This window comes from Microtus pennsylvanicus, chromosome 1 (genome assembly GCF_037038515.1).
Source record: "Microtus pennsylvanicus isolate mMicPen1 chromosome 1, mMicPen1.hap1, whole genome shotgun sequence".
Taxonomy (NCBI): domain Eukaryota; kingdom Metazoa; phylum Chordata; class Mammalia; order Rodentia; family Cricetidae; genus Microtus; species Microtus pennsylvanicus.
Window position 1 is genome coordinate 39,947,181 of NC_134579.1, and position 27,311 is coordinate 39,974,491.

At 43.0% G+C, this 27,311-nt stretch overlaps 2 protein-coding genes across 2 annotated transcripts in view; one reads left to right on the forward strand and one right to left on the reverse strand.

Annotated features, from left to right (window-relative positions):
- The window catches only part of Gtf2e1 (general transcription factor IIE subunit 1), a 31,826-nt gene extending 24,415 nt beyond the window's left edge, over positions 1-7,411 (reverse strand). Inside the window, exons 1-2 of the mRNA XM_075962326.1 lie at positions 7,286-7,411; positions 2,666-3,138 (exon numbers count right to left, since the gene is read on the reverse strand). Coding sequence (XP_075818441.1) covers positions 2,666-3,113 — 448 coding nt within the window. The 5' untranslated portion in view covers positions 3,114-3,138; positions 7,286-7,411. The remainder of the gene's footprint in view (positions 1-2,665; positions 3,139-7,285) is intronic.
- A 124-nt stretch (positions 7,412-7,535) lies between these two features.
- The window catches only part of Rabl3 (RAB, member of RAS oncogene family like 3), a 32,051-nt gene continuing 12,275 nt past the window's right edge, over positions 7,536-27,311 (forward strand). Inside the window, exons 1-3 of the mRNA XM_075962363.1 lie at positions 7,536-7,599; positions 11,517-11,608; positions 24,844-24,973. Coding sequence (XP_075818478.1) covers positions 7,554-7,599; positions 11,517-11,608; positions 24,844-24,973 — 268 coding nt within the window. The 5' untranslated portion in view covers positions 7,536-7,553. The remainder of the gene's footprint in view (positions 7,600-11,516; positions 11,609-24,843; positions 24,974-27,311) is intronic.

Genomic DNA, 27,311 nt, shown 5'->3' on the forward strand with positions numbered 1-27,311 from the left:
GCCAGCTGGACTATTACCAAAAAAAGCATGGGATAAAACTGAACTCTCTGATCATGACGAACAATGAGGGCTGATGAGACGCCAAGGACAATGGCACGCAGTTTTGATCCTACGCAATCTGCTGGCTTGGTGGGAGCCTAGCCAGTTTGGATGTTCACCTTCCTAGATATGGACGGAGGGGGGAGGACCTAGGACTTACCACAGGGCAGGGAACCCTGACTGCTCTTTGGACTGGAGAGGGAGGGGGAGAGGAGTGGGGGGAAGGGGAGAGGGGTGGGAGGAGGGGGAGAAGAGTGGGAGGAGGGGGAGAAGAGTGGGAGGAGGGGGAGGGAAAGGGGAGGCTGGGAGGAGGTGGAAATTTGTTTTTTTTTCTTTATTCTTCTTTTATCAATAAAAAAAAATACAAAAAAAAAAGAGACAGACCCCTTGCCAGAGGAAGTATGTCACTGGGGCCAGACTTGGAAAGTTTATAACATCAGCCCCCGACAGTTAGCTCCCTCTGCTTCCAGCAGTGGAAATGAAGCATAGTATCTTCTTAGCCTTGCTGCTCCAACTGCCTGCCACCATGCCTTCTTCACCATTATGGACCCGCCCTCTGGAACTGTAAACTAAAAGTAAAAAGTCTTCCACAGTCAGTTTCGGGTGTGCTGCCTTATCACAGTAACAAAAAGCAACCAATGCAGGAGGCAGGGTGGTAACCGGCTCTGACGCCAGCACTGGGGGGAGGGGGGCGGGACTGGGGAGACTGGGACAGAAGATCAACAGGAGTTCAAGGTCAACATAGAGAGTTCCAGCCTGAGCACACAGGGGCCATCTTGTGATGTGGGAGTGTCATATATCAATCTGTTGATTTCATTGGCTAAGCAATAAAGGAACTGCCTCGGCCCATTTCATTGGTTAGAAGATAGGTGGGAGGAGTAGACAGAACAGAATGCCAGGAGGAAGAGGAAGTGAGGTCAGACTCCACAGCTCTGCTCTCCAGAGCAGACGCCTCAGGAGAGACGCCATGCTACCTGCTCCAGGGAAGACGCACACCATGCCCCAGCTCCAACCCAGGATGGACTTAGGCTAGAATCTTCCCGGTAAGCGCACCTAGGGGCGCTACACAGATGATTAGAAATGGGCCAGAGCAGTGTTTAAAAGAATACAGTGTCTGTGTAATTATTTCGGGGCATAAGCTAGCCGAGCCCGGCAGGTGGCTTGGGGTGTTGGGGGACACAGCCCTGCCGCCCCTATTACTACAATCTTGTCTCAAAAACAAATGACAAAACAAAAAATACAAAACCTTCTCTCCTAGATAAAATGTGCCCACTAAAGGTAACTAGACAAAACTAGTCCAAGTATTTGACAAAAAATTGTCTCATGCCTAGTTTAATTTAAAAAAACCATTTAACCCAGCACTTTAATGTTTCTCATATTAATGCCAGATATACTGTATTTTTGGAAAACACGGTTCATAAATTGTGTTAATGAGAATTCTTAAAAGCACAGTATCTGATTAAATGAGGCACATCATATATGCTATTAACAACTCTCTTCCATTAATCGATCTAAATTATTGATCCATTTGTTAGATTAAATTATTTGGTCTGGTTAATTCTCATTTAATCTTTTAGGTCTCAGCCATTCCTCCCTCTGGAGACCTCCCCCAAATACAATGCACATGTCCTAGTTACACAACTCCTGCTGGCAAAATGCACATCCATGAGCAAAGCATTTAAACATATTGTGTCATATGTGAAGGACTCTGGCCAGCCAAGGCCTGGCAAACATGGCAGGGAAGGCCTTGTCCCTCTCCCCCACTCCCTCTGCCTTGCAAAAACCCATTAGATTCAGGCTAGTCTGAATAAGGTCTATTTCCTTATTTGGCCACTTCCTCCTCGTAAGGCTGACTACCAAAGATCAGCTATCAAGAGACCCCTTTGGCTCACCTAACTAAGAAGCCCAATTAAAATTAAACACCTCGTCGTAACACAGGATTCCCCCCTTTACCTTTATAAACTGCCATTTTCCATGTGCTACGTCTGTCTCCTCTCTATTCCCCCCCCACCACCTCCCTCACCACTACATCCTAGCCCATCCTAACACAGACCTCCCCTTTCCCTCCTCTTAAAAGTCACACCTGCAAGGTCATTTGTGGCTGTTTCTGCCTGAGTCAAGAAACAGCCACTTTTCTTTCCTGCTTAATAAAGTATCTCTCTGTGAAAACAGGTGTTTGGATTTGTTTTGTGCTTAGTCTGGGGTCTGAGAGGGAGCCCCCCGCTGTACAGAAGTCTCCTTCAATATGCTTATAAGCTTGCCTGCCAGTGATGGACATAAATAGACATTAAAATAATTTGCTGAAGAATGAGGTCACAAGTAAAGTCAGAAGAGCCTCAAAGTGGTAGAGAAACAACCCAGAGATTAGGCTGCAGCAGTAAACAGGGGTGGGGGGTTCAGGAGTGCCATCAGTGGGAGAACTCCATCCAAAGTACACTTCCGTGTGAAGGGAAAGGGCAATGCAAAAACTCCTCAGAGTTGTAAGCCAACCAGCCAAGACAGCAGAGCTGTATGCTTATTCACACTGACCTACTCACTCCGACAAAGCCGACGATTGGCTTACAACTTAGAACAATTACAAGTAGACATCTTAGTTTACTTGATTCATAAACAGGGTAAGTCTCACCTGTCATAGGGTCAAACAGCTGATTAGCTTCTAGGTCCGTGAAAGTACTGCAACAGACAGGACACTTGAAGGAGGCCCGATTGGTGGAATTTCTCTCATCCGTCTCAATCCTCCTCCTCATGTGGTCCAGTTTGTACTTGACGACATTAACAAGAGTGCGATAGTTGATGAAGTAGTAGTTATGGCGCGTGGTTTTCCCATCTGCAGCCGTCTCTACCCTCATTCTGCACTTGATGAACTTGTCTCCCTTCAAGTTATTTAAAACAGACCGAAGCTGCTTCCGATCAAACTTGAGCAGCTCTAGCATGTCCTCTTCTTTCACACATGGGTTGCGGATCAAGATGTCCAAAGCCAACACGTGCTCAATGCCGTAGAAGCCCCGGATGACATACTTGGCTAGCCGTTTCAATGCTGCTGGAACCTCGGTGAGGACATCTGGGTCTGCCATCTTCAACAGCAAGCTTCAACTTCAACTGTATGGATTGGGATGTGGGAATTAGTAGGCATGAGGACATGATAATCATTTTAATCTACAACCACCTCTAACAGGTAGCTGTCATTATTCTTAAAGCACCACAGAAGCATTCAGACATTGCTTTAAAAGATTTCTCACACTTCAGTACTTAACAGAAAGCCAGGGTCACAAAAGACCACACCTAAAAAGCTTGACATAATCCTTAAACAACAGTGTGATCAACAGTGTGCTGGATTCCAAAACACTATATTATTTCTGACAATGATATATTACATCAACAGCACTTTATTTCACGAAGAGAAACAAGAACAAACAAAAACCTCTGAGAAGGTTCACTATTCTTAATGACATGCTCTCTAGGAATGGCTAGAAATCAAGAGATTCCCAAATTACCCTAGACTTCACTTCTTTTCAGCAAAATTTTCCTGCTAAGATTCAAGAATGTTTACATAGTAACACTTCCACGATGAAGTCACGCAGTAAGAACAGAATAAGCACATAAGTAACTTGCCAGTCGAGATGACAACATTAAGGACTATCATAACTGAAGGAAATTAATGCTAAGATCCAAAGTGCTTTACCAGCTTGGGAAGTTAAATCTAATTATTAAGTAAACACCTTCTAAACCTTAAAAAATAGGAAGAAAAAGAAGGGTGGGACCCCTTTAATATTCGGTCCCTTGAAGAGCAAAGCAGATGCTGACAGTATCTATCTTCCAGGCCACAGCTCGGAAAGTTGTCCTCTCCAAGTCTCTGACATGACAGCGCTTGAGCTGTGGACTCAAGTCAGAGAGGCTGCATTTCGGCTGCTGTCTGAGGCTGACCGAAGGCTCACACAGGCTCAAGCCATGCTTTACTCAGAAGGAAACGGGTGCTGTGATGAATGAGGCCGTTAAGTGGAGCCTAAGAGGACGTGTTAACTAGGGCTGCTTCCACATAACTCTGATATGGCCAGACTGAACTAGCCAGGCTCTCCACAGACTACAGCCGGCATTTCTGATTATACAGAAAAAAATTAATAGACACCCCGCTGAACCATTTCTATGAGCATCACACTGTTAACACCAGTTTTCGACTGAACCTTTAATTTGAACTCTGAAGTAACTGACCCTATTGGATATAATGCTTCTTTCTGTAAGAAATAACATCTGCAGTACTATACTATAAAATCCTAAATAACCAACGCATATAACTTTTTATGGGGAGGGGTGGTTAAAGTCATACCTACAATAAAAAAAATTAGGTTACAATGTCTACTTTAAACCACAGTACTGAGGCATAACCATACATACTGGAGATAACAAAGTAGTGCCTAGACTCACTAGGTTCAAACCTGCAATTCCAGAGCCTCGACGTCACCCTAGATGTTTAGGAATGTCTGGATTCATTACCAAATCAGAACCACAGCACAGTATCGATACGTTTTGATCACCTTTTCAATTCTGTCTACATGGTGTACTTAAAACCAGATTTTGCTTTTTCTTTTACATGCCCAGTCACTGACAGAACAGAACAGATGACTTCAGAAACACCCCAAGGCCAGATGGGGGCCATCGCGCTATCGTTTTCTGTATTGCCTTCCATTGCTTTGCTTTCCTCTGTCCCCATCCTCACACGCCCTAAGATTCAGAGTATTCGTTCTCAACTCTGTAAAGCAGAATCAGTTAGACAGCATTTTAAGCATACTATCCCTGGGCCCCATTCCCAGAAGCCTTGCTTCAGCTAATATAAAAGAGCCAGATTAGGAATGCCCCTAATTTTAAAATCCCTTTAGATCACTCTAATAAGCAACAAAGTCCCTGATCATTACTCCAATTTGTCCCATGGCTAGTTTGCATCCTGCAAAAGAACACCCTGCAGGAAGAGGTCCCTGCACTACTCGCTGTTCGGCCTGGTTCCTCTGTGTGATGGACTCCACCGGCTTGAACATCAGTGCAAAGGGGTGACTCACATCAAGGCTTTTCTGGTCAACAGTTTGAAGCTTGGAAATCCCAGGTCAACTTCTTACTGTTGGCCCCGGAAAACCCACAGCCTTGGTTTCCTCACGTAATTAAAAGTGCCTTTCTCACACAGTTAATGTATGAAATAAATCAAACCTAACATGTTCTGCTTCTGGGCTGGTATATGGGTTCAACTGAACAGAACCAACTCCCCCATCTAACTTCTTCCTACGTCAGTGAACTGGTGAGATGTAGCTGGTGGCATTGTGGCTGTATCAAGCGCTGTAGTAAGAAAACCTAAACCGAGGAAGAAACCGAAGAATTGCAAGGACAAGATGAATGAAACACAATCAAAAGGAGCTAACAATATACTAGGGGAAAAAATCCCAAGTAGCCGTTTCAAGCCATTGTAAGGAGGGGAACGCATGAAAGAGGTAACCTCACGTTCAGAAGCCTGACTCGGGTGAAATACATGCTACTCCTCTGACGACACACACAAGGGAGCTAAACTATGAAACTGGAGCTCAGGCGGGCTAGCTAGTCCAAAACTCTCAAATTTTAAATCTTCCTGCCTGACCAGGGCCTTCACTCCTTCCCCAATCAAGACGAATCTAGCTCTGAAACTGGCAGCCATTTTGGAATGTTTAGAACATTTTATGAAGCAGTTGTCCACAGGTAATGTAAAAATGCAAATAAACGTCAACGTCCAACAACTTTTAAAAACTGGAAATAAGTGAAAAAAAAAAGTGAGCCCACATTTCGAAAATAGTTTCTACAGCAGCTGGCACCTAAGAAAGGAACTTCTCTGCTCCATGGAGCCTTCTTGGTGTAATGCTCTTATTTTATCTCCCTCTTCACAGTAAACAGGCATTTCCCAACTTCACCCTACCCAGTCTAAACCTATATTCTAATTGTACAAACATTTAAGAACTGCCAGGCTGTAGTGATGGACGCCTTTAATCCCAGCACTTGGGAGGCAGAAGCAGGCCGACCTCAGTGAGTTCAAGGCCAGCCTGGTCTACAAGAGCTAGTTTCAGGATAGGCTCCAAAGCTACAGAAAAACCAAAATAACAACATCAACAACAATTAAGGATTACTGTGGCCCAGGTGTAGAATTGGGAGAAACAAAGCTGAAATCCCTTTGTTTTTGCCACAGTTAACCTCACATCCACACACCGGTTCCCTCAGCCCTCAACGATAAGCCCAAAGTTTTCTCCTAAAGGTCTTTAGGCTTTGGATCGTGTTATCTGGTCCTCCCAACCGTAACATCTAATGCTCTCCTTCGCATTTCCTCATAATTTGTTCAGTTTCTACCTACATCTCTAGGACCAGAAACTTCATCTTGTTCACCCACGCTAGCACCTAGCATAAACTACTCAAGTACTTAAATCAAACTTTCAAGACATCTTCCGGGCATGTATCCTGCCAGCTGCCACAAAATTCACTTGTTTCACACCTGCATCCACAATAATGACAACTATAAGTCATCCTTTTCTTTTTAAAACCTGTCACTGCTGCCGGGCGGTGGTGGCGCACGCCTTTAATCCCAGCACTTGGGAGGCAGAGGCAGGCGGATCTCTGTGAGTTCGAGGCCAGCCTGGTCTACAAGAGCTAGTTCCAGGACAGGCTCCAAAACCACAGAGAAACCCTGTCTCGAAAAACCAAAAAAAAAAAAAAAAAAAACTGTCACTGCTTTAAGCAAGGAGTTACGAAGTTAAATTTGTGACTTTTTGGGGGAAAAAAAAAGACGACTCTGGATGAAGAGTGGAAGATAAAAGAACAAAGTGGGTGCAGGACGCCTGGTTTGTTAAGACTATTTCAAAATACTACTTCCCAAGTTCTAGAACTTGGATTCGACGAGGCCTCTGCAGTTTTTGTTACTGTAGTTCACGAACTCTCCATCCCTTCGTCCTGTGAGGGGCCCGTGCGGACCCAGGTGCCCTCCTCCAGCTGTGCTCAGGAGCGTCCAGACTCCGACACCCCACCGGGGGCTCCCGGACCACAGCCGAAGCCTCCGAGCCCGTCCTACCCGAGGTCGCACATGGGCCGCTCCCGGGCAATGGATCTTTGGAAGATTAAGAAGAGGACCAAGACAAGAGGGTGGTCGAGGAGAGGGGACTAGAGAAGGCGGGGACGGACAGGAGAAAACCATGAAATACCACGCCAGGTCGGAAACCGGGAACAAGGATCAGGGAATAAGGTTTACCCAAGCGGATGCTCCAACACTCCCACTACAGCCGCCCTCGGCACCTCAACTACCGGCTTCAGCCAGCCCACGCCACTTGCGAGACAAGGACAAACGCCTAATTCCTGCGACCAGTTTGGAAACCACCCGTTAATCCGCACGGAGAACCTTTCACTCAAACCACTCATGCTCTGACCGACCAATGAGATGGTAGGCCCGGCCCTCAAACCCTGATCTGATTGGCTGGGAATCCAGGAATGGGCGTTAACCTCAAGGAAATCGTGGCAAGATGGCGTCCCTGGATCGAGTGAAGGTTCTGGTGTTGGGAGACTCAGGTGAGCGGCTTAGCCCACGTCTGGAACTCCCGACACGCCCGAGCTACTGGATACTCCCCAGTCTTCGCTGCTTTACCCCCAACTTCCTAGCGTTTGGGTTCATGGCTGAAGTCCTTCCCAAGACCTTAAAACTACACTTCCCAGAGGACTTTGCTCCTTTTGACGACGTGGCAGCGTGTTGGGAGGTGGGGGGCGCAGAGCCCGGGTCTTTCACTGCTTTTGATTTTCATCACGTCCGTCTCCCAGGCGACCCCGGCCAAGGGTTAATGTTGTCAATTCCTTTATTGCTCTTGTTAGGCAGACAAAAGTTGATATAACCGCCCTTTCAGGAAATTTTGTTCATTAAGTCGAATTAACACTAAGAATACTCTGACACGTATTAATGCCTTTAATTCTAAAATGAGACCTTTAACTCCATTCTACAGATGATAAAAGTGAAGCTAACTAGTGTGAACCCAGAGTCGTAAGCTGTAGCATGCAATGTGATTTATTTTTTTAAATGGTAGTCACGATTTCCTTTTTCACTTCCTGGTTTTCATCTGATAGTTGAATACCTATTAGGTTTTGAGATGTACGAAATAAAAAAAAATTGATAAGGGTCACGCTATGAAGCAGCTTAATGCTAAATGCAGTTTAATTTAGTGTCAAAATTGTTTTTATAACCTGACCGTTTTATAATTACTATTGAAGTCTATATTTTCCTCTCCTGCCTCATAACTTGTCTCTTTCCCATTTCCAGATCTCAAGAACTTGAATGCACCCCAGCCATGCATTTTATAGATGCGCTTTTAAATGTTGGTGCTCTAAACAGACATTTAGTGGATACTTGGGAATAGAGAGGACATATACCCCAAAGAGCTGACCTATTTAATTCTAAGACTGAAATCAGTCTTAACTCTCCCCCATTGTTTTAAAAGTTCATCTTTTTGTAATTTTTTATTTTTGAGATTACAATTTAATTAGAATGTTTCTTCATACCTTTTCTTTCCTCTAAACCTTTAAATTTACCCCTCCTGCTTTTATTCAAATTTGTGGCCTCTTTTTTTTATTAACTATTATTGCCCGCATATCAGTATTTGCATATACATGTATATTCCTAACTATAACCTGTTACGCCCTAATCATGCTGCTTGTTTGTATGTGTTCAGGACTGACTGACTGGCACTGGACAAACAGCTTAACCCTTGTCTGTAGTTCTTGGTGTAGGGGTGAGGCCTTGTGGGTTTTTTCCCTGTCCAGTGTGGTGTATTCGTTGGTGTCATCCTTGTTCAGCTCCTGTTTGGGCAGTCATATTGGCGGGACTTCATGGGTGTAGCTTCTGAGATCACTAGGAGTCACAGTCTCACAGCAGACTCCTCGATCCTCCGGCTCTTACAGTCGTTCCACCCCTTCTTCCGTCCTGTTCTCGGAACGTTATTATGGCGTGGGAGTGTTTTGTAGATGTATCCACTGGGACTGGACTCCACAGCTCTGCAATTTGCTTGGTTGTGGGTTTCTGTAATGGTTTCTGTCTGCTGCAATGTGACGTTTCCTTGATGAGGGGCAAGGACTACCTTTATCTGTGGGTAAAAGGACATCTGTTTATAGATTGATGTTAACGTTCCAAAGTTCTTTTTTTTCCCCCCAAAGTTCTTAAATAATTAGTTAACCACTCGCTATTCCCGGGATGTCATCTGTTCTTACTGTTGAGAGCTTTACTTCCTTTTAACTACCACCCAAAGCATAGTTCATAGAGAGCTAAATAAACTATGTGATATTAATACATGGAGATACTTATCCTCATACAATTAAGCCAACTTTGAACTCAAGCATATATCAAGATGATAGATAATTAAAGCCCTCGGTATGTGTTGTCTGAGGTTTCTGCCCGGTCCTGCAGTCATTCAGTCCCAAAGAATCACACAGAGGTCTACATTAGTTATAAATTGATTGGCCTATTAGCTCAGGCTTCTTATTAACTCTTATAACTTATATTAGCCCATAATTCTTGTCTGTGTTAGCCACATGGCTCGGTATCTTTTTTGGCAAGGCAGTCATACCTTGCTTCCTCTGAGGCTGGGTCACAACTGCAGAAAGAATTTTCCTCTTCCTAGAATTCTTGTTGTCCAGCCTCTACATTCTGCCTGGTCACCTCACCTATACTTCCTGCCTTGCTACTGTCCAATCAGCATTTATTTAAAATATAAGTGACAGGGTACAGACCATTGTCCCACAGCAGGTATGCCTCCAACACAAACCTATATGAAAGCCCCCAAGTCAACAATACACCCAAAGACTGTAGATGACAGGCACTATGCAGTAAGTATAATGACAAAACTGATTTTGTGTGCCCTCAAATCTTAAAACATGTGCAAGACCTTGTATTCAATACCCAATATCACAGTATGACACAAAAGGTCATAGAAGTTAGTAGCACTAAAACCCATTATTAGTTAAATGAGCAGAGCACATCAGTAGAAAATTTGTAAAAACAGGAAAAAATAATTTGCAGACATGATCATAATGTAGATCACTGTGGATTTTTTAATTACTTTCCACAAAGTTGAGAACTGAACCCAAGCCTTTTCTGCAAAAGCCACAAAGGCTCTTAATGGAGGAACCATCTCTCCATCTCTTCCACCTTGTGTTGTCATTATTTGGGGGTGGCCGTATTTGAGACATGGTCTCACTATATAGCACTGGCTAGCATAGAACCAAGCTGGCCTAGAACTCACTGTGTAAACCAGGCAAGCCTAGAATGCAGAGATTCACCTGCCTCTGCTCCCAGCCTTCTTTTTAAGATGAGGTCTCCCCTTGGCCTAGAGTCCCTAAGCTAAGGCTGTCAGGCTATCAAACATCAGGGATTCGTCTCTGACTCCTCAACACTGGCATTACAAGCCTGCGCCTCTGCCTGGCTGTTGTGTGTCAGTTTTGTGGATGCAACTCTGGTTCTCAAGCTTGGAAGGCAAGCGCTGGACCTCAGCCAGTTTGTATTGTTTTTAAGTACACTATGTTTATGGTCACAACATGTTCATAGAAAACCCCTTATGGCCAGGCAATGGTGGTGCACGCCTTAAATCCCAGCACTTGGGAAGCAAAGGCAGGCGGATCTCTGTGAGTTCGAGGCCAACCTGGTCTACAAGAGCTAGTTCCAGAAAACTCCTTTTGGTTGGCAGTAGTGGTCTAAGGTAATTTTTTCTTTTTATACTTTCTCAGTTGTTGAGAATACAGTTTTCATAATAAAAAGTAAACATGAGCCGGGCGGTGGTGGCGCACGCCTTTAATCCCAGCACTCAGGAGGCAGAGGCAGGTGGATCTCTGTGAGTTCAAGACCAGCCTGGTCTACAAGAGCTAGTTCCAGGACAGGCTCCAAAACCACAGAGAAACCCTGACTCGAAAAACCAAAAAAAAAAAAAAAGTAAACATGAGTTATAAACCCATATATAATATTGAACACAGAGGGATTTCCTGAATTTTTGATACAATTATCAATTCATAGCCAATTAAGTGAATGAGTGACTCCACTCAGGATGTAAATAGATGGTTCATCCCTTTCCTCAACCTAGATCTTCAAGAGATGTCCTCTAGTGTTAGTGACAAGATTGTCTGAGCACAAGAGGTCTAGAAAGAGATAAAATGCTGCTTTAAAATAAAAGGCAATAGTGAAGAAAAGAGAGAATTATTAATATTATTATTATCATCATCATCCAAGGATAAATCTAGGACAAAGTGGTTAGCTGCTTAGTAAAAACCTGTGTGTGAGAACTAAGGCTCTTTGCATGTGGAATCATGACATCATGAGTCCTGTCACTGACGGAATTGAAACAATTTTGCGAGCTATTCCCTGGCTTACAGGCAGTGGTATATTACAGGCAGTGGTATAGATGTCCCATTTAGGGCTCCGTACCCGGCTGACAGAGACCGTGTATCTTCCACAGGTGTTGGGAAATCGTCACTCGTCCATCTTCTCTGCCACAGTCAAGTGCTGGGAAATCCGTCGTGGACTGTGGGCTGCTCGGTGGATATCAGAGTATGTGTTCTTGTTTCTGTTTTTCACTAGGTATATTAAACATGTCCTTCAAATCACGCTTAAATTGCAGGACTTAGTTAAGATTAAGTAATGATAATAGCTGGGATTGATTCGGAGCCTACCGTGCGTCAGTACTTTACTGCTATTCCCTATTTACTGTTAGGTCATGAGAGAGAAGAAAACAACCAAATTTCTTCAACTCATCAAGCTAACTCAACACATGAACCCAGTGGCCTGATTGTACAGGCTTTTATTTTAATGACTATAGTTTGAGAATTCAGTTAATATTCTCCCTAAGCCTGTAGCTCTAAGACTGTAAACTTATGCCTAGAAGTGCATATCGACCAGTTCTCACGGTGGATCTCTTGTGAAGGGGAAGCACTCTCCCCTGGTGCAAGGTTCGGCAGAGTATGGACAAGTGGGCACAACTCTTTCCCACGTTCTGGTTTATTGGGTCATCTCACACACACACACACACACACACACACACACACACACACACACACACACACACACATTCTGTGGGACGTCCAGTGGGAAATTTAGTCATGCAGTCAATAGCCTTGGTTCCCACAGTCTAATCTCTGCTTCCTTCTCTGAGAGACATTAGAAGCCACCTCCCTGCAACTATCCTCCATTTGGCAGGACACGCAGTGAGGAAAGGAGTCTTTCATATAGACTGCATTGGGAGCTTCAAAGATAAAGGGACGTCCAAGCCCAGAGAATTGCCTTTGTTTTGTGTGTGTGTATAAACAGAAGAGAGGGAGAGCAGCAGGAGAGGAATAAAGAAGCAGATGCAGAACAGTACGTAGTGAGAGTTCATTTCACCCTCAGATGAGTCCCGTGCTTGCTGTGAGTCTTCTCTGAACCCTGCAGGGGACACTGAGGCTGGCACGCAGAGGTCCCTGATTATTTGTAATTCTTGGAAAATGTGCTACTTTTAGAACCTTTTCCTTGTTTATGTGCATCGGTGTGTGTACCACATGTGTGCAGTGCCTACATAGGCCAGAAGAAGGCATCGTATCTCCTGGGACTGTTGTTACAAACAGTTGTGAGCTGTCATGTGGGTGCTGGGAATGGAACCCAGGTCCTCCAAAAGAGCTGTCAGTGCTCTTAATCACTGAGCAATTTTTCCAGTTCCATGTTCATATTTTTCTTCAAAAAAAAAAAAGAAAAGAAACAAAAAACTCCCACACCTTGTTAGGGAAGCCCTGTGTGCTATGTTGTGCAAGTACCCTTGTTTTGTTTTGTTTCTGCTGTTGTCAGGGACCTAGCAAGTTCCATGGGGCTCAGAATTTTTATCTCAGAGTTCCTCTGCCACCTAAATATCATGGATTCCCCCCAACACCTGATGTGACACAGGCTTGAAGTTTCCATTTCATACATATCTTGTCTCTGTTCTATGGCCGCCCACCTACAGTCCCTGACAGGATCCCCTACTCTGTGGACCGGTTCTTTCATCTGCCTCCTCCGCTGACTGAGGAGCTTGTCCGGGGCTCACAAGACGAGGATGGCAATCTATTCCTTACCGCTCACCCACAAAGAGTCTACCATTCCTGGATCCCCACTAACACCCCAAGCACCAGCCCTCAAGCCATGTCTGAGTCTGGGTCATTTCCCTCATCTTTACTTTTAAGGGTTTCCTTCATCTCCAGCATCTACAAATATCCCTTCCTTTCTTTCTCGATCACTAATTTGTGTTCTCTCTCTTTCCTTCTCTCCTTTCTCCCCTTCAAAATATTTTTGTAACATTTCTTTGAGTTCAGAGTAGAAAAGAACTATACTCATTTCAGCCTAAAATGTTCTTATATTCTTAGCTATGTAAGAAAACCAGGTTCTGGGTAATGAATTCAGTAGCAATTTTGTCTAGGTTTGGGAGACCCAGTAACATATTCTGGACAAAATTTTCTTTAGACTTTTCTAACTCCCTTCCAGAGAAGGATCATAGCACATAGAAAAGAAACTTAGATCCTGGATCAATTGCCTTTTCTACTTAAAGAGTTACCTTAAACTAATCAATATACCTCCTGAGGCCTAGTTATATCATTTACAGGAGAGAAGAAAATCACATAGTTCCTGACTTTTGCACAGTTTTCTGCCCCTCCTTTTACCCTCAGCCCACCCTTCATGCCTGTCCCCACCCAGTGCCAGGAAGGCTTTTGTCTTGTACATTCCCCTCTGTCTTATTAAAGTGGCTAAAGTCCAGTCCATCTTAGAATAGACGTTCCTGTGGTCACTAGCTTTGTTTCATTCCCAGTCCCATCCTGCCCAGTGTATGCACAGGAGTTGTGTTGGTGTGTGGTCCTAGCTTTATTTCATTCCCAGTCCCGTCCCGCCCAGTGTTTGCACAGGAGTTATATTGGTGTGTGTTGCTGGAGCTTTGTGTGCACCATCAAGCACTTTGCCCTTGAGCTCCATCCCCAGCCCAGATAGAAAACTTTTTGTACATATACATTATTTTAAAAGTTCCTGTACTCATTGATTAATGAGAGTTTTATCCTGACTGTTACTAAATTTTATTCATTCTGTCTTCATAATCATCACTATTTTCCTGCTTTATTCTGCTTATTAATTTTTAAACACTGAACGCACTTTGCTCTCCTGAACTAAATCCAAACCACCACCACCTCTACCGTGTTTTTATATGTACATGTGATTTACCTGTATGTTGTAGCTGTGTACCACATTTACAGTGCCCTCAGAGGCCAGAAGAGGGTGTCGAATCCTCTGGAACTAGAGTTACAGACTGCTGTCAGCTGTTGGGGGGGGTGCTGAGAACCGAACCCAGATCCTCTGGAAAAGCATCCGTGAGCCCTTAACCCCTGAACCATCTCTCCAGTCCTGCCCACCTCCAAACTTGTCTTGACATGTTAGTCTAGATCAGTTTTCTAGTATCTAGACTCAGTTAACTAGTATGTTTTTCAGATATTTGCACCTAAATTCATGAGAAGTTTTAGTCTGTTTACTTTTTTCTAATTTCATTGTGGAGTTTTGATACTGTGCTAACCTGTTCCTCAGAAAGACTTTGTAAGACTGATGCTATTTGCCTTTGAATTTACAAGTGAAACTAACTGATTTTTCTGTGTGGGAAGGGTTTAAATTCAGTAAAGAAAACAAGAAAATGATTGCATTTCTTCCCTTGTCAATTTTGGAGATTTGTGTTTGAAAAAGAATTTGTTCATATCAAGCAAATTGTTAAACACTCTACATTGTTTCTCTGTCTTAGTTTCTTTCAATAAGACAGTTGACTAATACAATCATTACTGCAAATCCTAGAGATGATTTTCTATTGTTTTAAATTCTGGTATGAGTAATCTATAGTTTTTCTTTAAAAAATGTATATTTCTATATGGAAGGCATGTAGTATGTCGTACATGTGGGGGACAGAGGACCACTTGCAGGAGTGTTTTCTTCTACCATATGAGGTCTAGGAATAGAATGTAGGTTGTTGCGGTTGGAGGCAAGCCCCTTACTCAATGAATGATGTTGCCAGTCTGGGTGCTCTTTTATTGATCAGTTTTGCCAATGGTCTAGCAAAGACAAGTTTCTGTTGTCTCTTTTCTATATGTTTTGGGGTTTTCTTGGAGGATGGTCCGTGTGTACGTGTGTGCAGGTGCAGGTACAAATGGGTGTGGATGCGTGTGGAAGCCAGAAGGAAACCTTGAGTGTTGTTCCTCAGGAACCACCCGTCTTGTTTTTGAGACAGAGTCTCATCAGATTGGAGCTCACCAAGGGGGCCAGGCTGTGTCCAGCAAGCCCCAGGAATCCACCAGGTTCTGCCTTTCCAACTTTAGGATTATGAACGCGTGCTACCATATCCAGCGTTTTTGGGGTTTTTTTTTTTTTTTTTGGATTTTTCAAGACAGGGTTTCTCCTTAGCTTTTAGTTCCTGTCCTGGAACAAGCTCCTGTAGACCAGGCTGGCCTTGAACTCACAGAGATCCGCCTGCCTCTGCCTCCCGAGTGCTGGGATTAAAGGCATGCACCACCACCGCCTGGCTCAAATCCAGCGTTTTTACAGTGTGGGTACTGGGGCTTGGGACTCAGGCCCTAATGCTTGCCCATCAAGGACTTCACCAGCCCAGCAATCTCCCCATCCTTGCGTTTGTTTTGAATTTCACTGTGGTGTCCACACCTCTGGGATTAATTTACTCTCTTTCTTCAAGCTCCCTGAAATGAGTAGTTGCTTCATTGATTTCTTTCAGGCTTCTTCCAGAGAGCTCCGAGGCATGGAAATTTCTGTCTAAACACAGCTTTAGCTGCCTCGTTATCATTCAGTTCAAAACATTGTCTAGTTTCCATTGTGATTTCTCCTCTGGCTCATTTGTTATTTGAAATGTGCTTCTTAATTTCCAAACATTTGACAATGTTGATGATCTTATAATTACTGGTTTCTAGTTTATTTTCGCTGTGCTCAGAGAATATATATACTATGTAATTTCATCCTTTAAAAATGACTGAGATTTGCTTCAGGTCTTGTTTTATGGTCAGTTTTGTTAAATAATTGTTAGGTGTCTCGTATATATGCATATTTTGTCATTGCTGTATACAGTGTTCTGTCTCGAGGTCAAGCTTGTTGAGCATTTTGTTAATGATCTCTGCTGGATTTCCTTTTCTTATCTGTTTGATTATTTACAAGGAGCCAATGTGATAACTTGCACTGTGTATGTAAATTTGTCTTCTTGTTTAGTTCTGCCTGTTTGGAGATTATATACCAGTTTGAGATTATTTAAATTGCTTGAAGGATTTCCCAGGATTGAATTCAGGTTTTCAGGCCTATGCAGCAAGCACTTTTACCCACTGAGCAGTCTTACTGGTCCCTGGATTTAACATTTTATCACTGCAATATATCCCTTTTCTGTCTACCAATGTATTGTGCCTTGAAGCGTATCTTCTCGGATCCTGAAATAGTTAACTATTTTTCGTGTTTCTGGGATGTATCTTATTTCCATCTTTCACTGTTTACATGCCGTGTCTTTCTGCCTTGTCTCCTGTTGAGTAGGGATAGACAAAGGTTTTTAATGATCAGTCAGATAGATTTTGTCCTTTAATTTGGTTTATGGTTCTTGCTCCAAATATTCTAATTGAGAAATATACATGGCACCCAGGAATCTGCATTTTAAGAAGCATCTAAGGTGATTTAGTAGAGATAAACAGGATGCTGAATCAGTTTTCCAGATGAACGCAGAGGTCATCAGTCTGGGTGCTCACAGAAGCTGCTAGGGACGGGCAGTGAGAACAGACAGAAGGCAGTATAACCAACGGCCCAGACTCCAAACACTAGTTCCTTAGGTATGCTAGAGTAACTGAAAGGAGCCTTGGGGATAAGCAAAGCATTTTATATTTTTAACACCAAAAACAAGGGTACTGAAGAAGAAACAGCATCTGAAAGGGCATGCAAAGTTGTGTCTTCGAGATGTAGATAGCTACTTCAGAAAGGCAAGGCTAAGATGGAACAGGATTTTGTAATCATGGGGCAAGACTCCATAGGGAAAGTAAAATCTTTTTTTGTTTTTGTTTTTGTTTTTTGAGACAGAGTTTCTCTGTGTAATAGCCCTAACTCCTAACTTGGAATTAGCTCTGTAGACCAGATTGATTTCCAACTCAGAGATCCTCCTTCCTCTGCCTTCCTAGTGCTGGGATTAAAAGTGTGCACCACCACACCCTGCAGAAATTCTTGGAGGAAGAAATTACTGAGGCCCAATGATAAGTAGTTTGAGGACAAGAATGTAAGAGTTCCAACAAAGCCCCTCCCCCGTGTGTGTTCCATGAGGAAAACAAGTATATGAATGTCCAGAATGCATCTGGGGGTGACAAACTTCACCTCCGTCGGCCCTCTTTGTGAAAGGGCCTGATCATTTCTGCAGCCAATGCTCTGTGTAAGTCCTGGAGAGCACCGCAGCCAAACTAGTAATTCTCAAAGATCTCACTTACTGAAGTGACAGCAATTCCCTGAGGAAATCTCTGCTTTGGGGATTACCAAGTCAAGAATTTCCTGCTGCAGCACTCGGGAGGCAGAGGCAGGCGGATCTCTGTGAGTTTGAGACCAACCTGGTCTACAGAGCGAGTTCCAGGACAGGCTCCAAAGCCACAGAGAAACCCTGTCTCGAAAAACCAAAAAAAAAAAAAAAAGAATTTCCTGCTGGACCATGGGGTTGTTTCTTGTTGTTTAATTGATTACTACTTCTAAGAACTCTAGATGGCATGAAACTGCCCACAAGGAAACTATAGTCAAAGCTAGTAGGAGGAAAAGGGCCACAGGAACAGACTAAACAACCACAGTGTGTATGCAGAGGACCTATTCCTCGGAGGCCTGCTCTTTTCGGAGAAAACTGAAAAATCAGTGGATTGGGGAGAGGTGAAGTGAGGGGTAACTGGGAGGAGTGGGAGGGAGGCTGCAGGTGGGATGTATTTATTGTATGAGAGAAGAATAAATAAAGAAAAGGAAGCGGGGAAAGCTATGCTGGCCAGCGCTCACTGTGGTGTGGCTGGTCTCCCTGGGACCAGCGCAGTGCTGGGTGGTTCCCTTAAAGCCCGTCTGACCTGAATTATGTTGTTGAAGAATAAGGCATATGGGGCTGAAAGGGGCCTAGCTCATATTACTGCTCGTTCTTCATCTCTGTCATCTTTCTCCGAGAGAAGCATGTGTTTCTTGAGTGGTGACATAAGTAAAGGCATTCTGAAAGGATAATCTAAAGTTGTCATAGAAACGTAAATCATGACTATTATAATAATATGAGCAGTTATTCCCTGTAGGGAAATGATTAAATGTATAAAGGCCTTATAAATGTCTTAGGAGAACAGAGATTCTTGAAGCGGCTTTTATAGTTCAGTCACAGTGTCTGTGTATTGAGCCTGCAAGAGGGGGCTCTCTAGGGCTAAAGTAGATTCCTGGACACCCACTCTCCAGAACTGGACACAGTTGCCCCATTTAACTCGCTTTAGATATGGTAAGAGGCAGCTAAGAATAGAGATGGCGGAGATGATGGTGTGATCGTTTGCAGTGTTGCATGCAGTTAATGCATTTATTCGGTGATTATAACTGACCATATGGGCAGAGGCCGTAACTGAATTGAGCAGGCGTTTTGTTTTGTGGTATTCTTCACTCATTCCTGGCTGCCGACTTTGTTACTTCGAATCTAATGGACTGATGAGCGCATGGCTACCCCTAATAATGACAACAAGATGTTTAGAGCTTAATCTTTTCACAGATTATAAATAAGGAAATTGATTTGTCATTTCTAGTTCACTTTAATGGGATTTTAACTCTCTAACTTGTACACTGCATGCAATCAATACTTATTGAATTTCTCTTTGGGTAACGAAACAATGTGCAGGCACTGGGGAAAAATAAGAAGCATAGTTTTTATCCTCACTAGGGATATGAAGTGGATTTACTTGGAGGGATAAGGTGTCTATCTCGTAGTCTTTAAAGTGACAATAATGATAAGCTAACATTCCTTTAGTGCTTTCCTGGGTTAGGAACCCATGTACATAGGCGTTCATTCATTTCCCACAACAGCTCTGTGAGGTGGGTATCGATGGTTGGTGCCACGCTCAGCACAGGAAGCAATTGAGACACAGATGTCAAGGTTGTGTTGCTACCAAGTGACAGAATTGGAATTCAAGTCCAGGCAGCCTGATCCAGAAGCCTGCATTCTTAATCAACAACCTTGCTGCCTCTTATTCCAAAACAATGTAAGGCAATAAGTATTCCCATAAAGCCCAATGTGGTAACAACTAGCTTCATGTGGCAACAAATTTGAATTTAGTAAAATAAAAAAAATTAGCTCAGCCGGTAAACGAGCCATATTTTGATGGTTTGGAGTTAAGTGCTGTCGGCAGTTAGTCCTGGACAGGCCCACTGCTGAAGACAGAACCTCAGGGCAGCACTAGGGAACAAGGCGATGACGGCCAAAGAGAAAGTGATGAGCGATGTGCGGAAGATGCTGGTGACTGGGGGCCAAGTTATTGGGCAGACAGACTTAACCCTCCTCCCAAAGGCTTATCTCATAGGTAAGAGAGAAGGACATTGTAAGAATTCAGTTCTGTATGTGGCTGCAGCTATGAACTGAAGCTGGTCAGAAAGCATATGCTAATAAGGTGCTGAAGGAGATAACTAAGAATTGCAGTCGTGTATAGAAATCACCTAAATCACGACAGCTAATGAGTTCAAAAGAAATAAAGGGAAACCTTGGCGTGCATTTAAAGAGTTGAAGTTCCTAAAAGAGGCGTCATAGAAAAGTTGATCAACATAGAATATAGCTAAAAGGATAGCCGACTACATGAGCAAACATCAGAAGTCCTGAACGGAGCGGCGTTGGACCTTACTACAAAATGCCCGAGATACAAGGTGGAAAGAAGAAACAAACATTGGGAGGTTAGCACTAACCTTTGGACTTGTGATTACGTTTAACTGGCGCAAACCAAATGGAGTGTCGGAGCAGCCAGGAAACAGACACAGGCTGAAATCAGTCTTTCGTGAAGGTTGGAGCTAGAAGGGAAGAATGGCTATAGCACAGAGGGGAAGACCTTTTTTTACATGGAGGAAATGAGCTTGACTGAAGGCAGTTGAGAAGTCACTAGAAAGAAAAGCAATTGGCAGTAGCCTCTCTCCCATGAATTCAAACGTCCAGGACGCCAGTGGCATCTCTTGGTTGCTCTGTCCATCTCTCTTCTCTTTTTCTCTCAACACTCTCCTAAGAATTCCTACTCTTCCTTTCTTTCTAGAAGTAATTCTATAGGCATCTTATCTCTCTTGATGTTTTTCATTTCCTTTACTGAATTTATTTCTCTTTTAAAAGTTACACTGAAGCACTCCGGTGAACGGTACCCACGTGTAATCGTGATGTGTTGCTCAAGAGACACGTGAGGGGGAGTGGCGCTGAGGAGCAGTGTTCCTGTTGATTCCTATATGGTCCTGCTTTCCTGTGGAGAAAGCGCACCTGCATTGCCATAAAAGCTCTGAATGGCTTTAAGTATCAGATCCTTGATGACTTGGTTTACATACGTTTTTAAAAAGCTTCTTACAGCTAGGTGTTGCTCTGCCTGTCGTGTTAGACTCTTAATATAACAGCAGATGCCGCTTCCTGTGTCAAGAGCCATGCTTAGCATAGCGTTAACTTTCTTGTAACCTACAGTTTAAATTCTTAGCACTCACTGCACTTGGATTCACTTAGTTGAGTATTAATTAAGCAAATGGGGACGGAAGAGAGACACCTCTCCTAATTCTAGAAGGGACTTTGAAAAACTTTGGTTTGGAAGGTATTTTGTATTAGAGGAGAGTATCAATAAGTCGTCAGAGTGGTTTATGAGTGTTAGCGTTCTGGCTAACAGGCTAGTATATTACCAGGCTGAGTTGTGTTATAAAAATACAAGTTTTGGCCGGGTGGTGGTGGCGCACACCTTTAATCCCAGCACTCGGGAGACAGAGGCAGGTGGATCTTTGTGAGTTCAGGGCCAGCCTGGTCTACAAGAGCTAGTTCCAGGACAGGCTCCAAAGCTACAGAGAAACCCTCTCTCAAAAAACAAACAAACAAACAAAATACAAGTTTTGATCCTGTCTCAAAAGATTCAGGGATGGTTCAGGAATCTTTGTTTTTTGACCAAGTTCTTATTCCAATTTACATCCTCTCATAGCTATACTAAGCAAAACAGAAATTTAATAAGCAAACTAAATATACTAAAACCTTGAAGGATGACATGACATAATAAATATATTAATTTAGCAAACAGGTTCTAGATATTGCGCTGTTTTCTAGGGATTCAGAGATGAAAGGCACATGGCCCCTGCTCTCTCAAGCTCCCGGTGTGAGAGAAGAGGTAGTGGGTGTTCATTAAGACAGTGCAGACAGTGAGGTGACAGCAATGTAGACAGAGAGCGTTACAGAAACAGAGGAAAACCTAACACGGCTGCGCTTGGGGTGTGAGGGAAAGCAAGGTCAGGAGGGGTTTATGGAAGTAGCTAAACTTTTTCATAACAGATCACTTGCTCCCTATTTAAATAGTTTTTCTTGGAATCTTTCTAAAATATTTCATATATTTCCATGTTTTCTTCTTCTTCTTCTTCTTCTTCTTCTTCTTCTTCTTCTTCTTCTTCTTCTTCTTCTTCTCCTTCTCCTTCTCCTTCTCCTTCTCCTTCTCCTTCTCCTTCTTCTTCTTGTTTTTCGAGACAAGGTTTCTCTGTAGCTTTGAAGCCTGTCCTGGAACTAGCTCTTGTAGACCAGGTTGACTTCAAACTCACAGAGATCAACCTGCCTCTGCCTCCAGAGTGCAGGGATTAAAGGCATGTGCCACCGCCACCACTGCCTTAACCTTTTTTTTGTTCTGATGATTTGGCATAGTCATATACCAAAGCAGCAGTACTTTTTATTGCAATATATAACATTAACTTCCATTCTCTAAAACAGTGTCCAATGTTTGTGACTTTGCTGTCATCATGTTATCTTGTTGTTTTTGTCTGTTCCTTATCTTCTTAATGTCAGTGACTATGTATAGAGTACCACATGTACTCAAACGCTTTCCTGGCCAAAGGATTTAGAACTAAGCAGATACAGCAAAATACAAAGCATTCTGTTGAGTTGTGAAGTTTAGTGGATTTTATGAAATCTTTTAAATAATTAAGTTGTCTATTTTTCATTATTATTGTAAAGCCAATAGCTGCTTTATAGATTCACAAAGCATCTCTTTCATCAGGAGCTCAGCAACACCAAGGCTGGTTCATGGCAGTCCAGAGGTATAAGCCCAGTACAAGAATAGCTCCATTCTATAGAATCAGCAGTTCTCAGGCTGAGCGTTACAGCAGAATCGTTTGGAGATTTATATGCTAGGCCTCACCCCCAGAGACCCTGATTCTGTAGCTTGATGGATAGTTTTCTGTTTTGGAGGGGAGTGAAGGAGTACTGCAGCGTGGGAAGTCAAAGTCCCACAGCACAGCCAAGGCCAATTTCAAATGCGTAATCCTGCCTCAACCTCTCCAACACTGAGATTGCAGGGGTATAACCCGCCTGGCTCTATATATTTATTTCTAAGTTCCTTTGAAAAGCCTGATGTCTACCCTTGAATCGTCATACATCGGATTATTGTACATCAGAATTTGCTCCAAAATAATTAAATGCTTGAATAGTTAAATAGGGAACAAAAGCCTAGATCATGAGGAATAAAAAGAGAGCTTGAAATGTATTGTGACTGAGAAAGCCGTTGGACTCACTTGGATTTAACGTAATTCCTCTAACTACGTTGTGGAAAATGAATAGGTAAGGGAATGCTTCCTGTAGGGGAACTAAGAGACCATGTTAGATAATTCAGGCAAAGCAGTAAACAGGGGCATCTCCCTAAAGGATAATAGTTGAGGGGTGACCAAAGGGACAGGATTTGCTGACAGAGCAATTGTGGTGGGGAAGGAATCAAAGTTCACTTTAAGGTTTTGACTCTGATATCAAAGATATCTCAACAAAGGGATTGCCTTTTGTCAAGGCTGTGAAAACTGGAAGAGGAATAGGTTTGGGAAGAAAACAAGGATTTTTTTTTTTTTTTTGGTAAATTAACTCTGCCGTACCTATTAGACATTCCTAGAGGTAGCCTGGTTAATGTGGTAGTCTAAAGTCCCCAGGATTTATGTAAACTTGTGATTCATCAGCATACATAAAATCATAAGAGCAGATGAAATTGCCGAAGAGCAGGAATGGACGGAGAAGAAATGGGATAGGACACTCCAGAGCAGCAAGAGCAGGAGAGAAGTAAGGACCACCTAAGTGACCAGCCCGTGAGATGGGAGGAAGCCCAGAGTGGTGTTGTCATGGAGACTGCATGAAGAAAGGCTACAGAGCCCCAGGGAAGTCAATGTGGAGATAACTGGCAACCTTGACCAGAAATGGTTCAGTAGGAAGATGTTGTGAAGATCATATAGGAAGGAGCTCTAAAGAGATGTGATTCCAGGGGATCTGATGCCCTTTTCTGGCCTCTGTGGGTACCAGGCATGTACATTCATACATGGAGGCAAAACACTTGGGCACATAAAATAAAAATAAAGAAGCATTTGAGAAAAGGAGTGTGAGGGCCAGTAAGATTGCACAGCGTGTAACTGTGCTTGCTGCCAAGCTGATGGCCTGAGCTGGATCTCTGGTCCACTCCGTGGAAGGAGAAAACTGACTTACACAGCTGTTCTCTGCTGCCACGTGTGCACCATACAGGAACACTAAATAGACTAAGTAGATTGTATGTATACACACATACACACACACAATAACTGAAGTCTTGAATTTGAGAAGTTGCGAGGTCAGAGGGCGAACACAGTAGGACTGGAGAAGAGGAGAGGGAAGGATAGAAATGTAAACACAGTACTCATATATTGAATTCTCAAAAAATAAAACTTTTACATTTAAAAAATGAGGGAAAACAGAGCTGGAAATAGGTAACGGTTTGGAGGCCTTCCTGTGGGGAGGAGCAGAGGAACAGCATGGTACCTGGCAGAAGGCAAGGCACCTCTGTATGTTGTGGAGAATTATCCAGCGGAGGAGGAAATGCCGTGCTCGAGAGCGAGAAGGATGTGTGTCTGCGTCTGTGCAGGATGAAATTTTTACTGTACAGGAGATTCAGATTTAGCCTGAGGGGCACAGACAGCCTGAGGTGATAGCAGGAGGAAAGTGATCCTATGGGCATACATTCAAGGAGGTAGAAAAAGCGGTGGAGGAAGTTCTTATTGTTATTATTCTAGCCTAGGAAACCAAGTTAGCTCTATTGAGTCTAGAGAACAGATACTGGAAATTTCCAAAAGCAGCAAAAGTATGAAATTATTCTCAGGACAAGGAAAGTGGACAGCAGAATTGGTGGCTGACTCCAAGGGCACACTTGAATTTGAAAAGGACTCCGACTACTAGGATGTAGTTTTCTGAGCTACACATTCAGGAAACGGAATTCTGGGGGCACAATAAAGGAGGAAGAGGCTCTGGCCAGGATTGGAGTTTTGTAAATGAATGCGGTTAAGAAAGATAGAGAGTGACAGAGGTGGAAGAATGGGTCACAGCTTGTGCTTCGTGGGAAGGCACTAAAGCTTTGAAAGCAGGAAGGGAATTACCAGATGTTCATCTCAAATGTAGGGTCAAATAGGGTGGAAGATTAGAGTTGTCTAGTGAGGGGCAAGCATGGACGATAGGAGGTGACGAGCAGAGCTTTAGGCTGAAGGAGGGCGCTCACCAGATTGTGTGGTGGCTCTGATGATTTTGATTAATCCATTAGGTGCATGACTACAAAGAAGGAACCCCAGAAGAGAAGACATACTACATAGAATTGTGGGATATTGGAGGCTCTGTGGGCAGTGCCAGCAGCGTGAAAAGTACGAGAGCAGTGTTCTACAACTCTGTAAATGGTAAGTGTTTTCATTTCTGCCCTCTGTTAGTGGTCTAGAAGTGCCGATCACTGATATGGAGTGCCATGGCATGCTGGGCTTGTCTTCCGTGAGCAAGCTGATGTGCTTGAGTCTTGATTTAAATCTGCACGACACAGTCTAACTTATTAGCCCCTGGTGTCTGCTGGAGGCATTGTTGCCTTGCTATAGGGTCACTCCATTTTTACTTTTTTATGTATATGATATACATTACATGTAAATAAAGAATATTAAGCTCAGAAGTAGTAGTTTTCCATATGTCTTTTTCCAAAGGCCTTTAATGCTATTTATCCCTCTGCATACTCTTTCCTCAACCCTGCTCTTTCACCCCAAACCAAGTTTAGCCCTTCCTGTTCCATCCTTCCCTTTTAACCCTTGATACCGGTTCATTCTATCTCACCTCCCTTTAAACCCCCTCCCCATGACCCTTTAGTAATCCCCCAGCCTCTGTAGATATTCCAGATGAACTGTATCTGAGAATAAGTACCCTTTCTTTCCTCCCACTCTGATGACCCAGGCTACCGATCTCGGCAGAAAGCCTATGGAGTGTTTCTCCAGCCTCCTTAATTAGAATATATTCTCATCAGATGTCAGTCTGACTCCATCAGTTGGCCCTAGCACTTCAGCTTAAATGAGAAAAGAAGAGTAGAAAAAGAATGCTCAGACACTCTTAAGAGCTCAAAAGCATTCCCTAAAGATTATAAAGAGATAAAATTCTGAAGTTTTTGTTTGTAACAAAAAAAAAGTTTTTGTTTCTGTTTTTTTTGGTTTTGTTTTTTATACATCTAATAGGCAGCCTAGGTGAAAATATCTAATTTTTTTATGCTCCTGTGAGATTTTATTACACTTTTCTATAATCTTTTGCTATCAGATTGACTAGAAATTCATGTTACCTAAAAAAGTATGCTCATCTAAACATGACCTACACGACACCAGTTGGTGAACCAGTGTGGATGGAATAAGTTTCCCAAGGCCCTGCCTCCAGGCAAAGAGCTACAGGGCAATTAATGACCACTGAAAGAGAATCTGTCCTCTCTAGGAGAGAATCCACCTTCTCTAGGGATGATCCCCTGAGAGCTTGTTCAAGCTCAGGTGGTCAGCCACGAACACATAAACAAACAGCAGTACAAATATACTCAGCAGGCTGCATTTATAAATACATACATGTGTGACAATAATTAGAGATATAAATTTGCGAGGGAATGGGGGGACACAGGAGAAATCGGAGGGGATATCAGAAAGGGTAAAAATTACGTAAATATTGTACTCATGTATGAAATTTTAAAAAATAAATTTAATTAAAAAAGAAAGAGTATGGCTAGACAATGGTGGCACATGGCTTTAATCCAGCACTCAGGAGGCAGAGACAGGTGGTCGTCTGTGAGTTTGAGGCCAGCCTGGTCTACAGAGCGAGTTCCAGGACAGGCTCCAAAGCCACACAGAGAAAACCTGTCTTGATAAATAAATGAATAAATAAATAAGTAGAGTGTGAAAAATCTATGGTTCTTGTATCACAAGATGATGTTCTAAATTCCAACAGGCGTTGAAGTTTCTTCTTTTACCCTTGCTTTTCTGTCCAGGACTTTAGTTGATCTATTTATTTGTATTTCTGAGCCATGTGACATTTTGTTATTTTCTTCAATCTCAAAAAATCCATATCTTTTCTACTATTCATACTTTTTAAATATTTATTTCTAATATTTAAAATTTTATATAGTTTTTAAATATTTTATGTTTATTGATGTTTTGTTTGTACACACACACACGTGTGTGTGTGTGTGTGTGTGTGTGTGTGTGTGTGTGTGTGTATCATATTCATGCTTGGTGCTTGCAGTGGCCAGGTAGCTCCCCTGGAACTGGAGTTACAGACTCTTGTGAACTGTCATGTGAGTGCTGGGAATTGAACCTGGGTCCTCTGGAGAACAGTCAGTGCTTCAACCACTGAGCCATCTCTCCAGCCCGCATGCATACTTGACTGCGTCCCCTTACTATCTCCTGGCGGCGTGTTTCTTTGCTAATTGAGACGAGATTGAACATATTCACAGTAGTTTGACTGTAAGACTCTTGCTTTTTTGCATAAATCAGTTCATTCTCCCTCCCTGTCCTCTGTTTTCATTTTCTCCTCCCTCATTTGCCTTTTAAGTCAGGGTCTCACTATGTTGCCTTGGCTGGCCCCAAACATAAATTCTCCTGCCTCAGTTTACCAAATGCAGGAGTCTAAGCATGTGTCACTACAGTGGGCTAACCAAATCTCTTAAAGTAACAAGCTTACATAGCTAGCAATGAATTCAAAGAACAACAAAATTAAATTCTTGAGCAG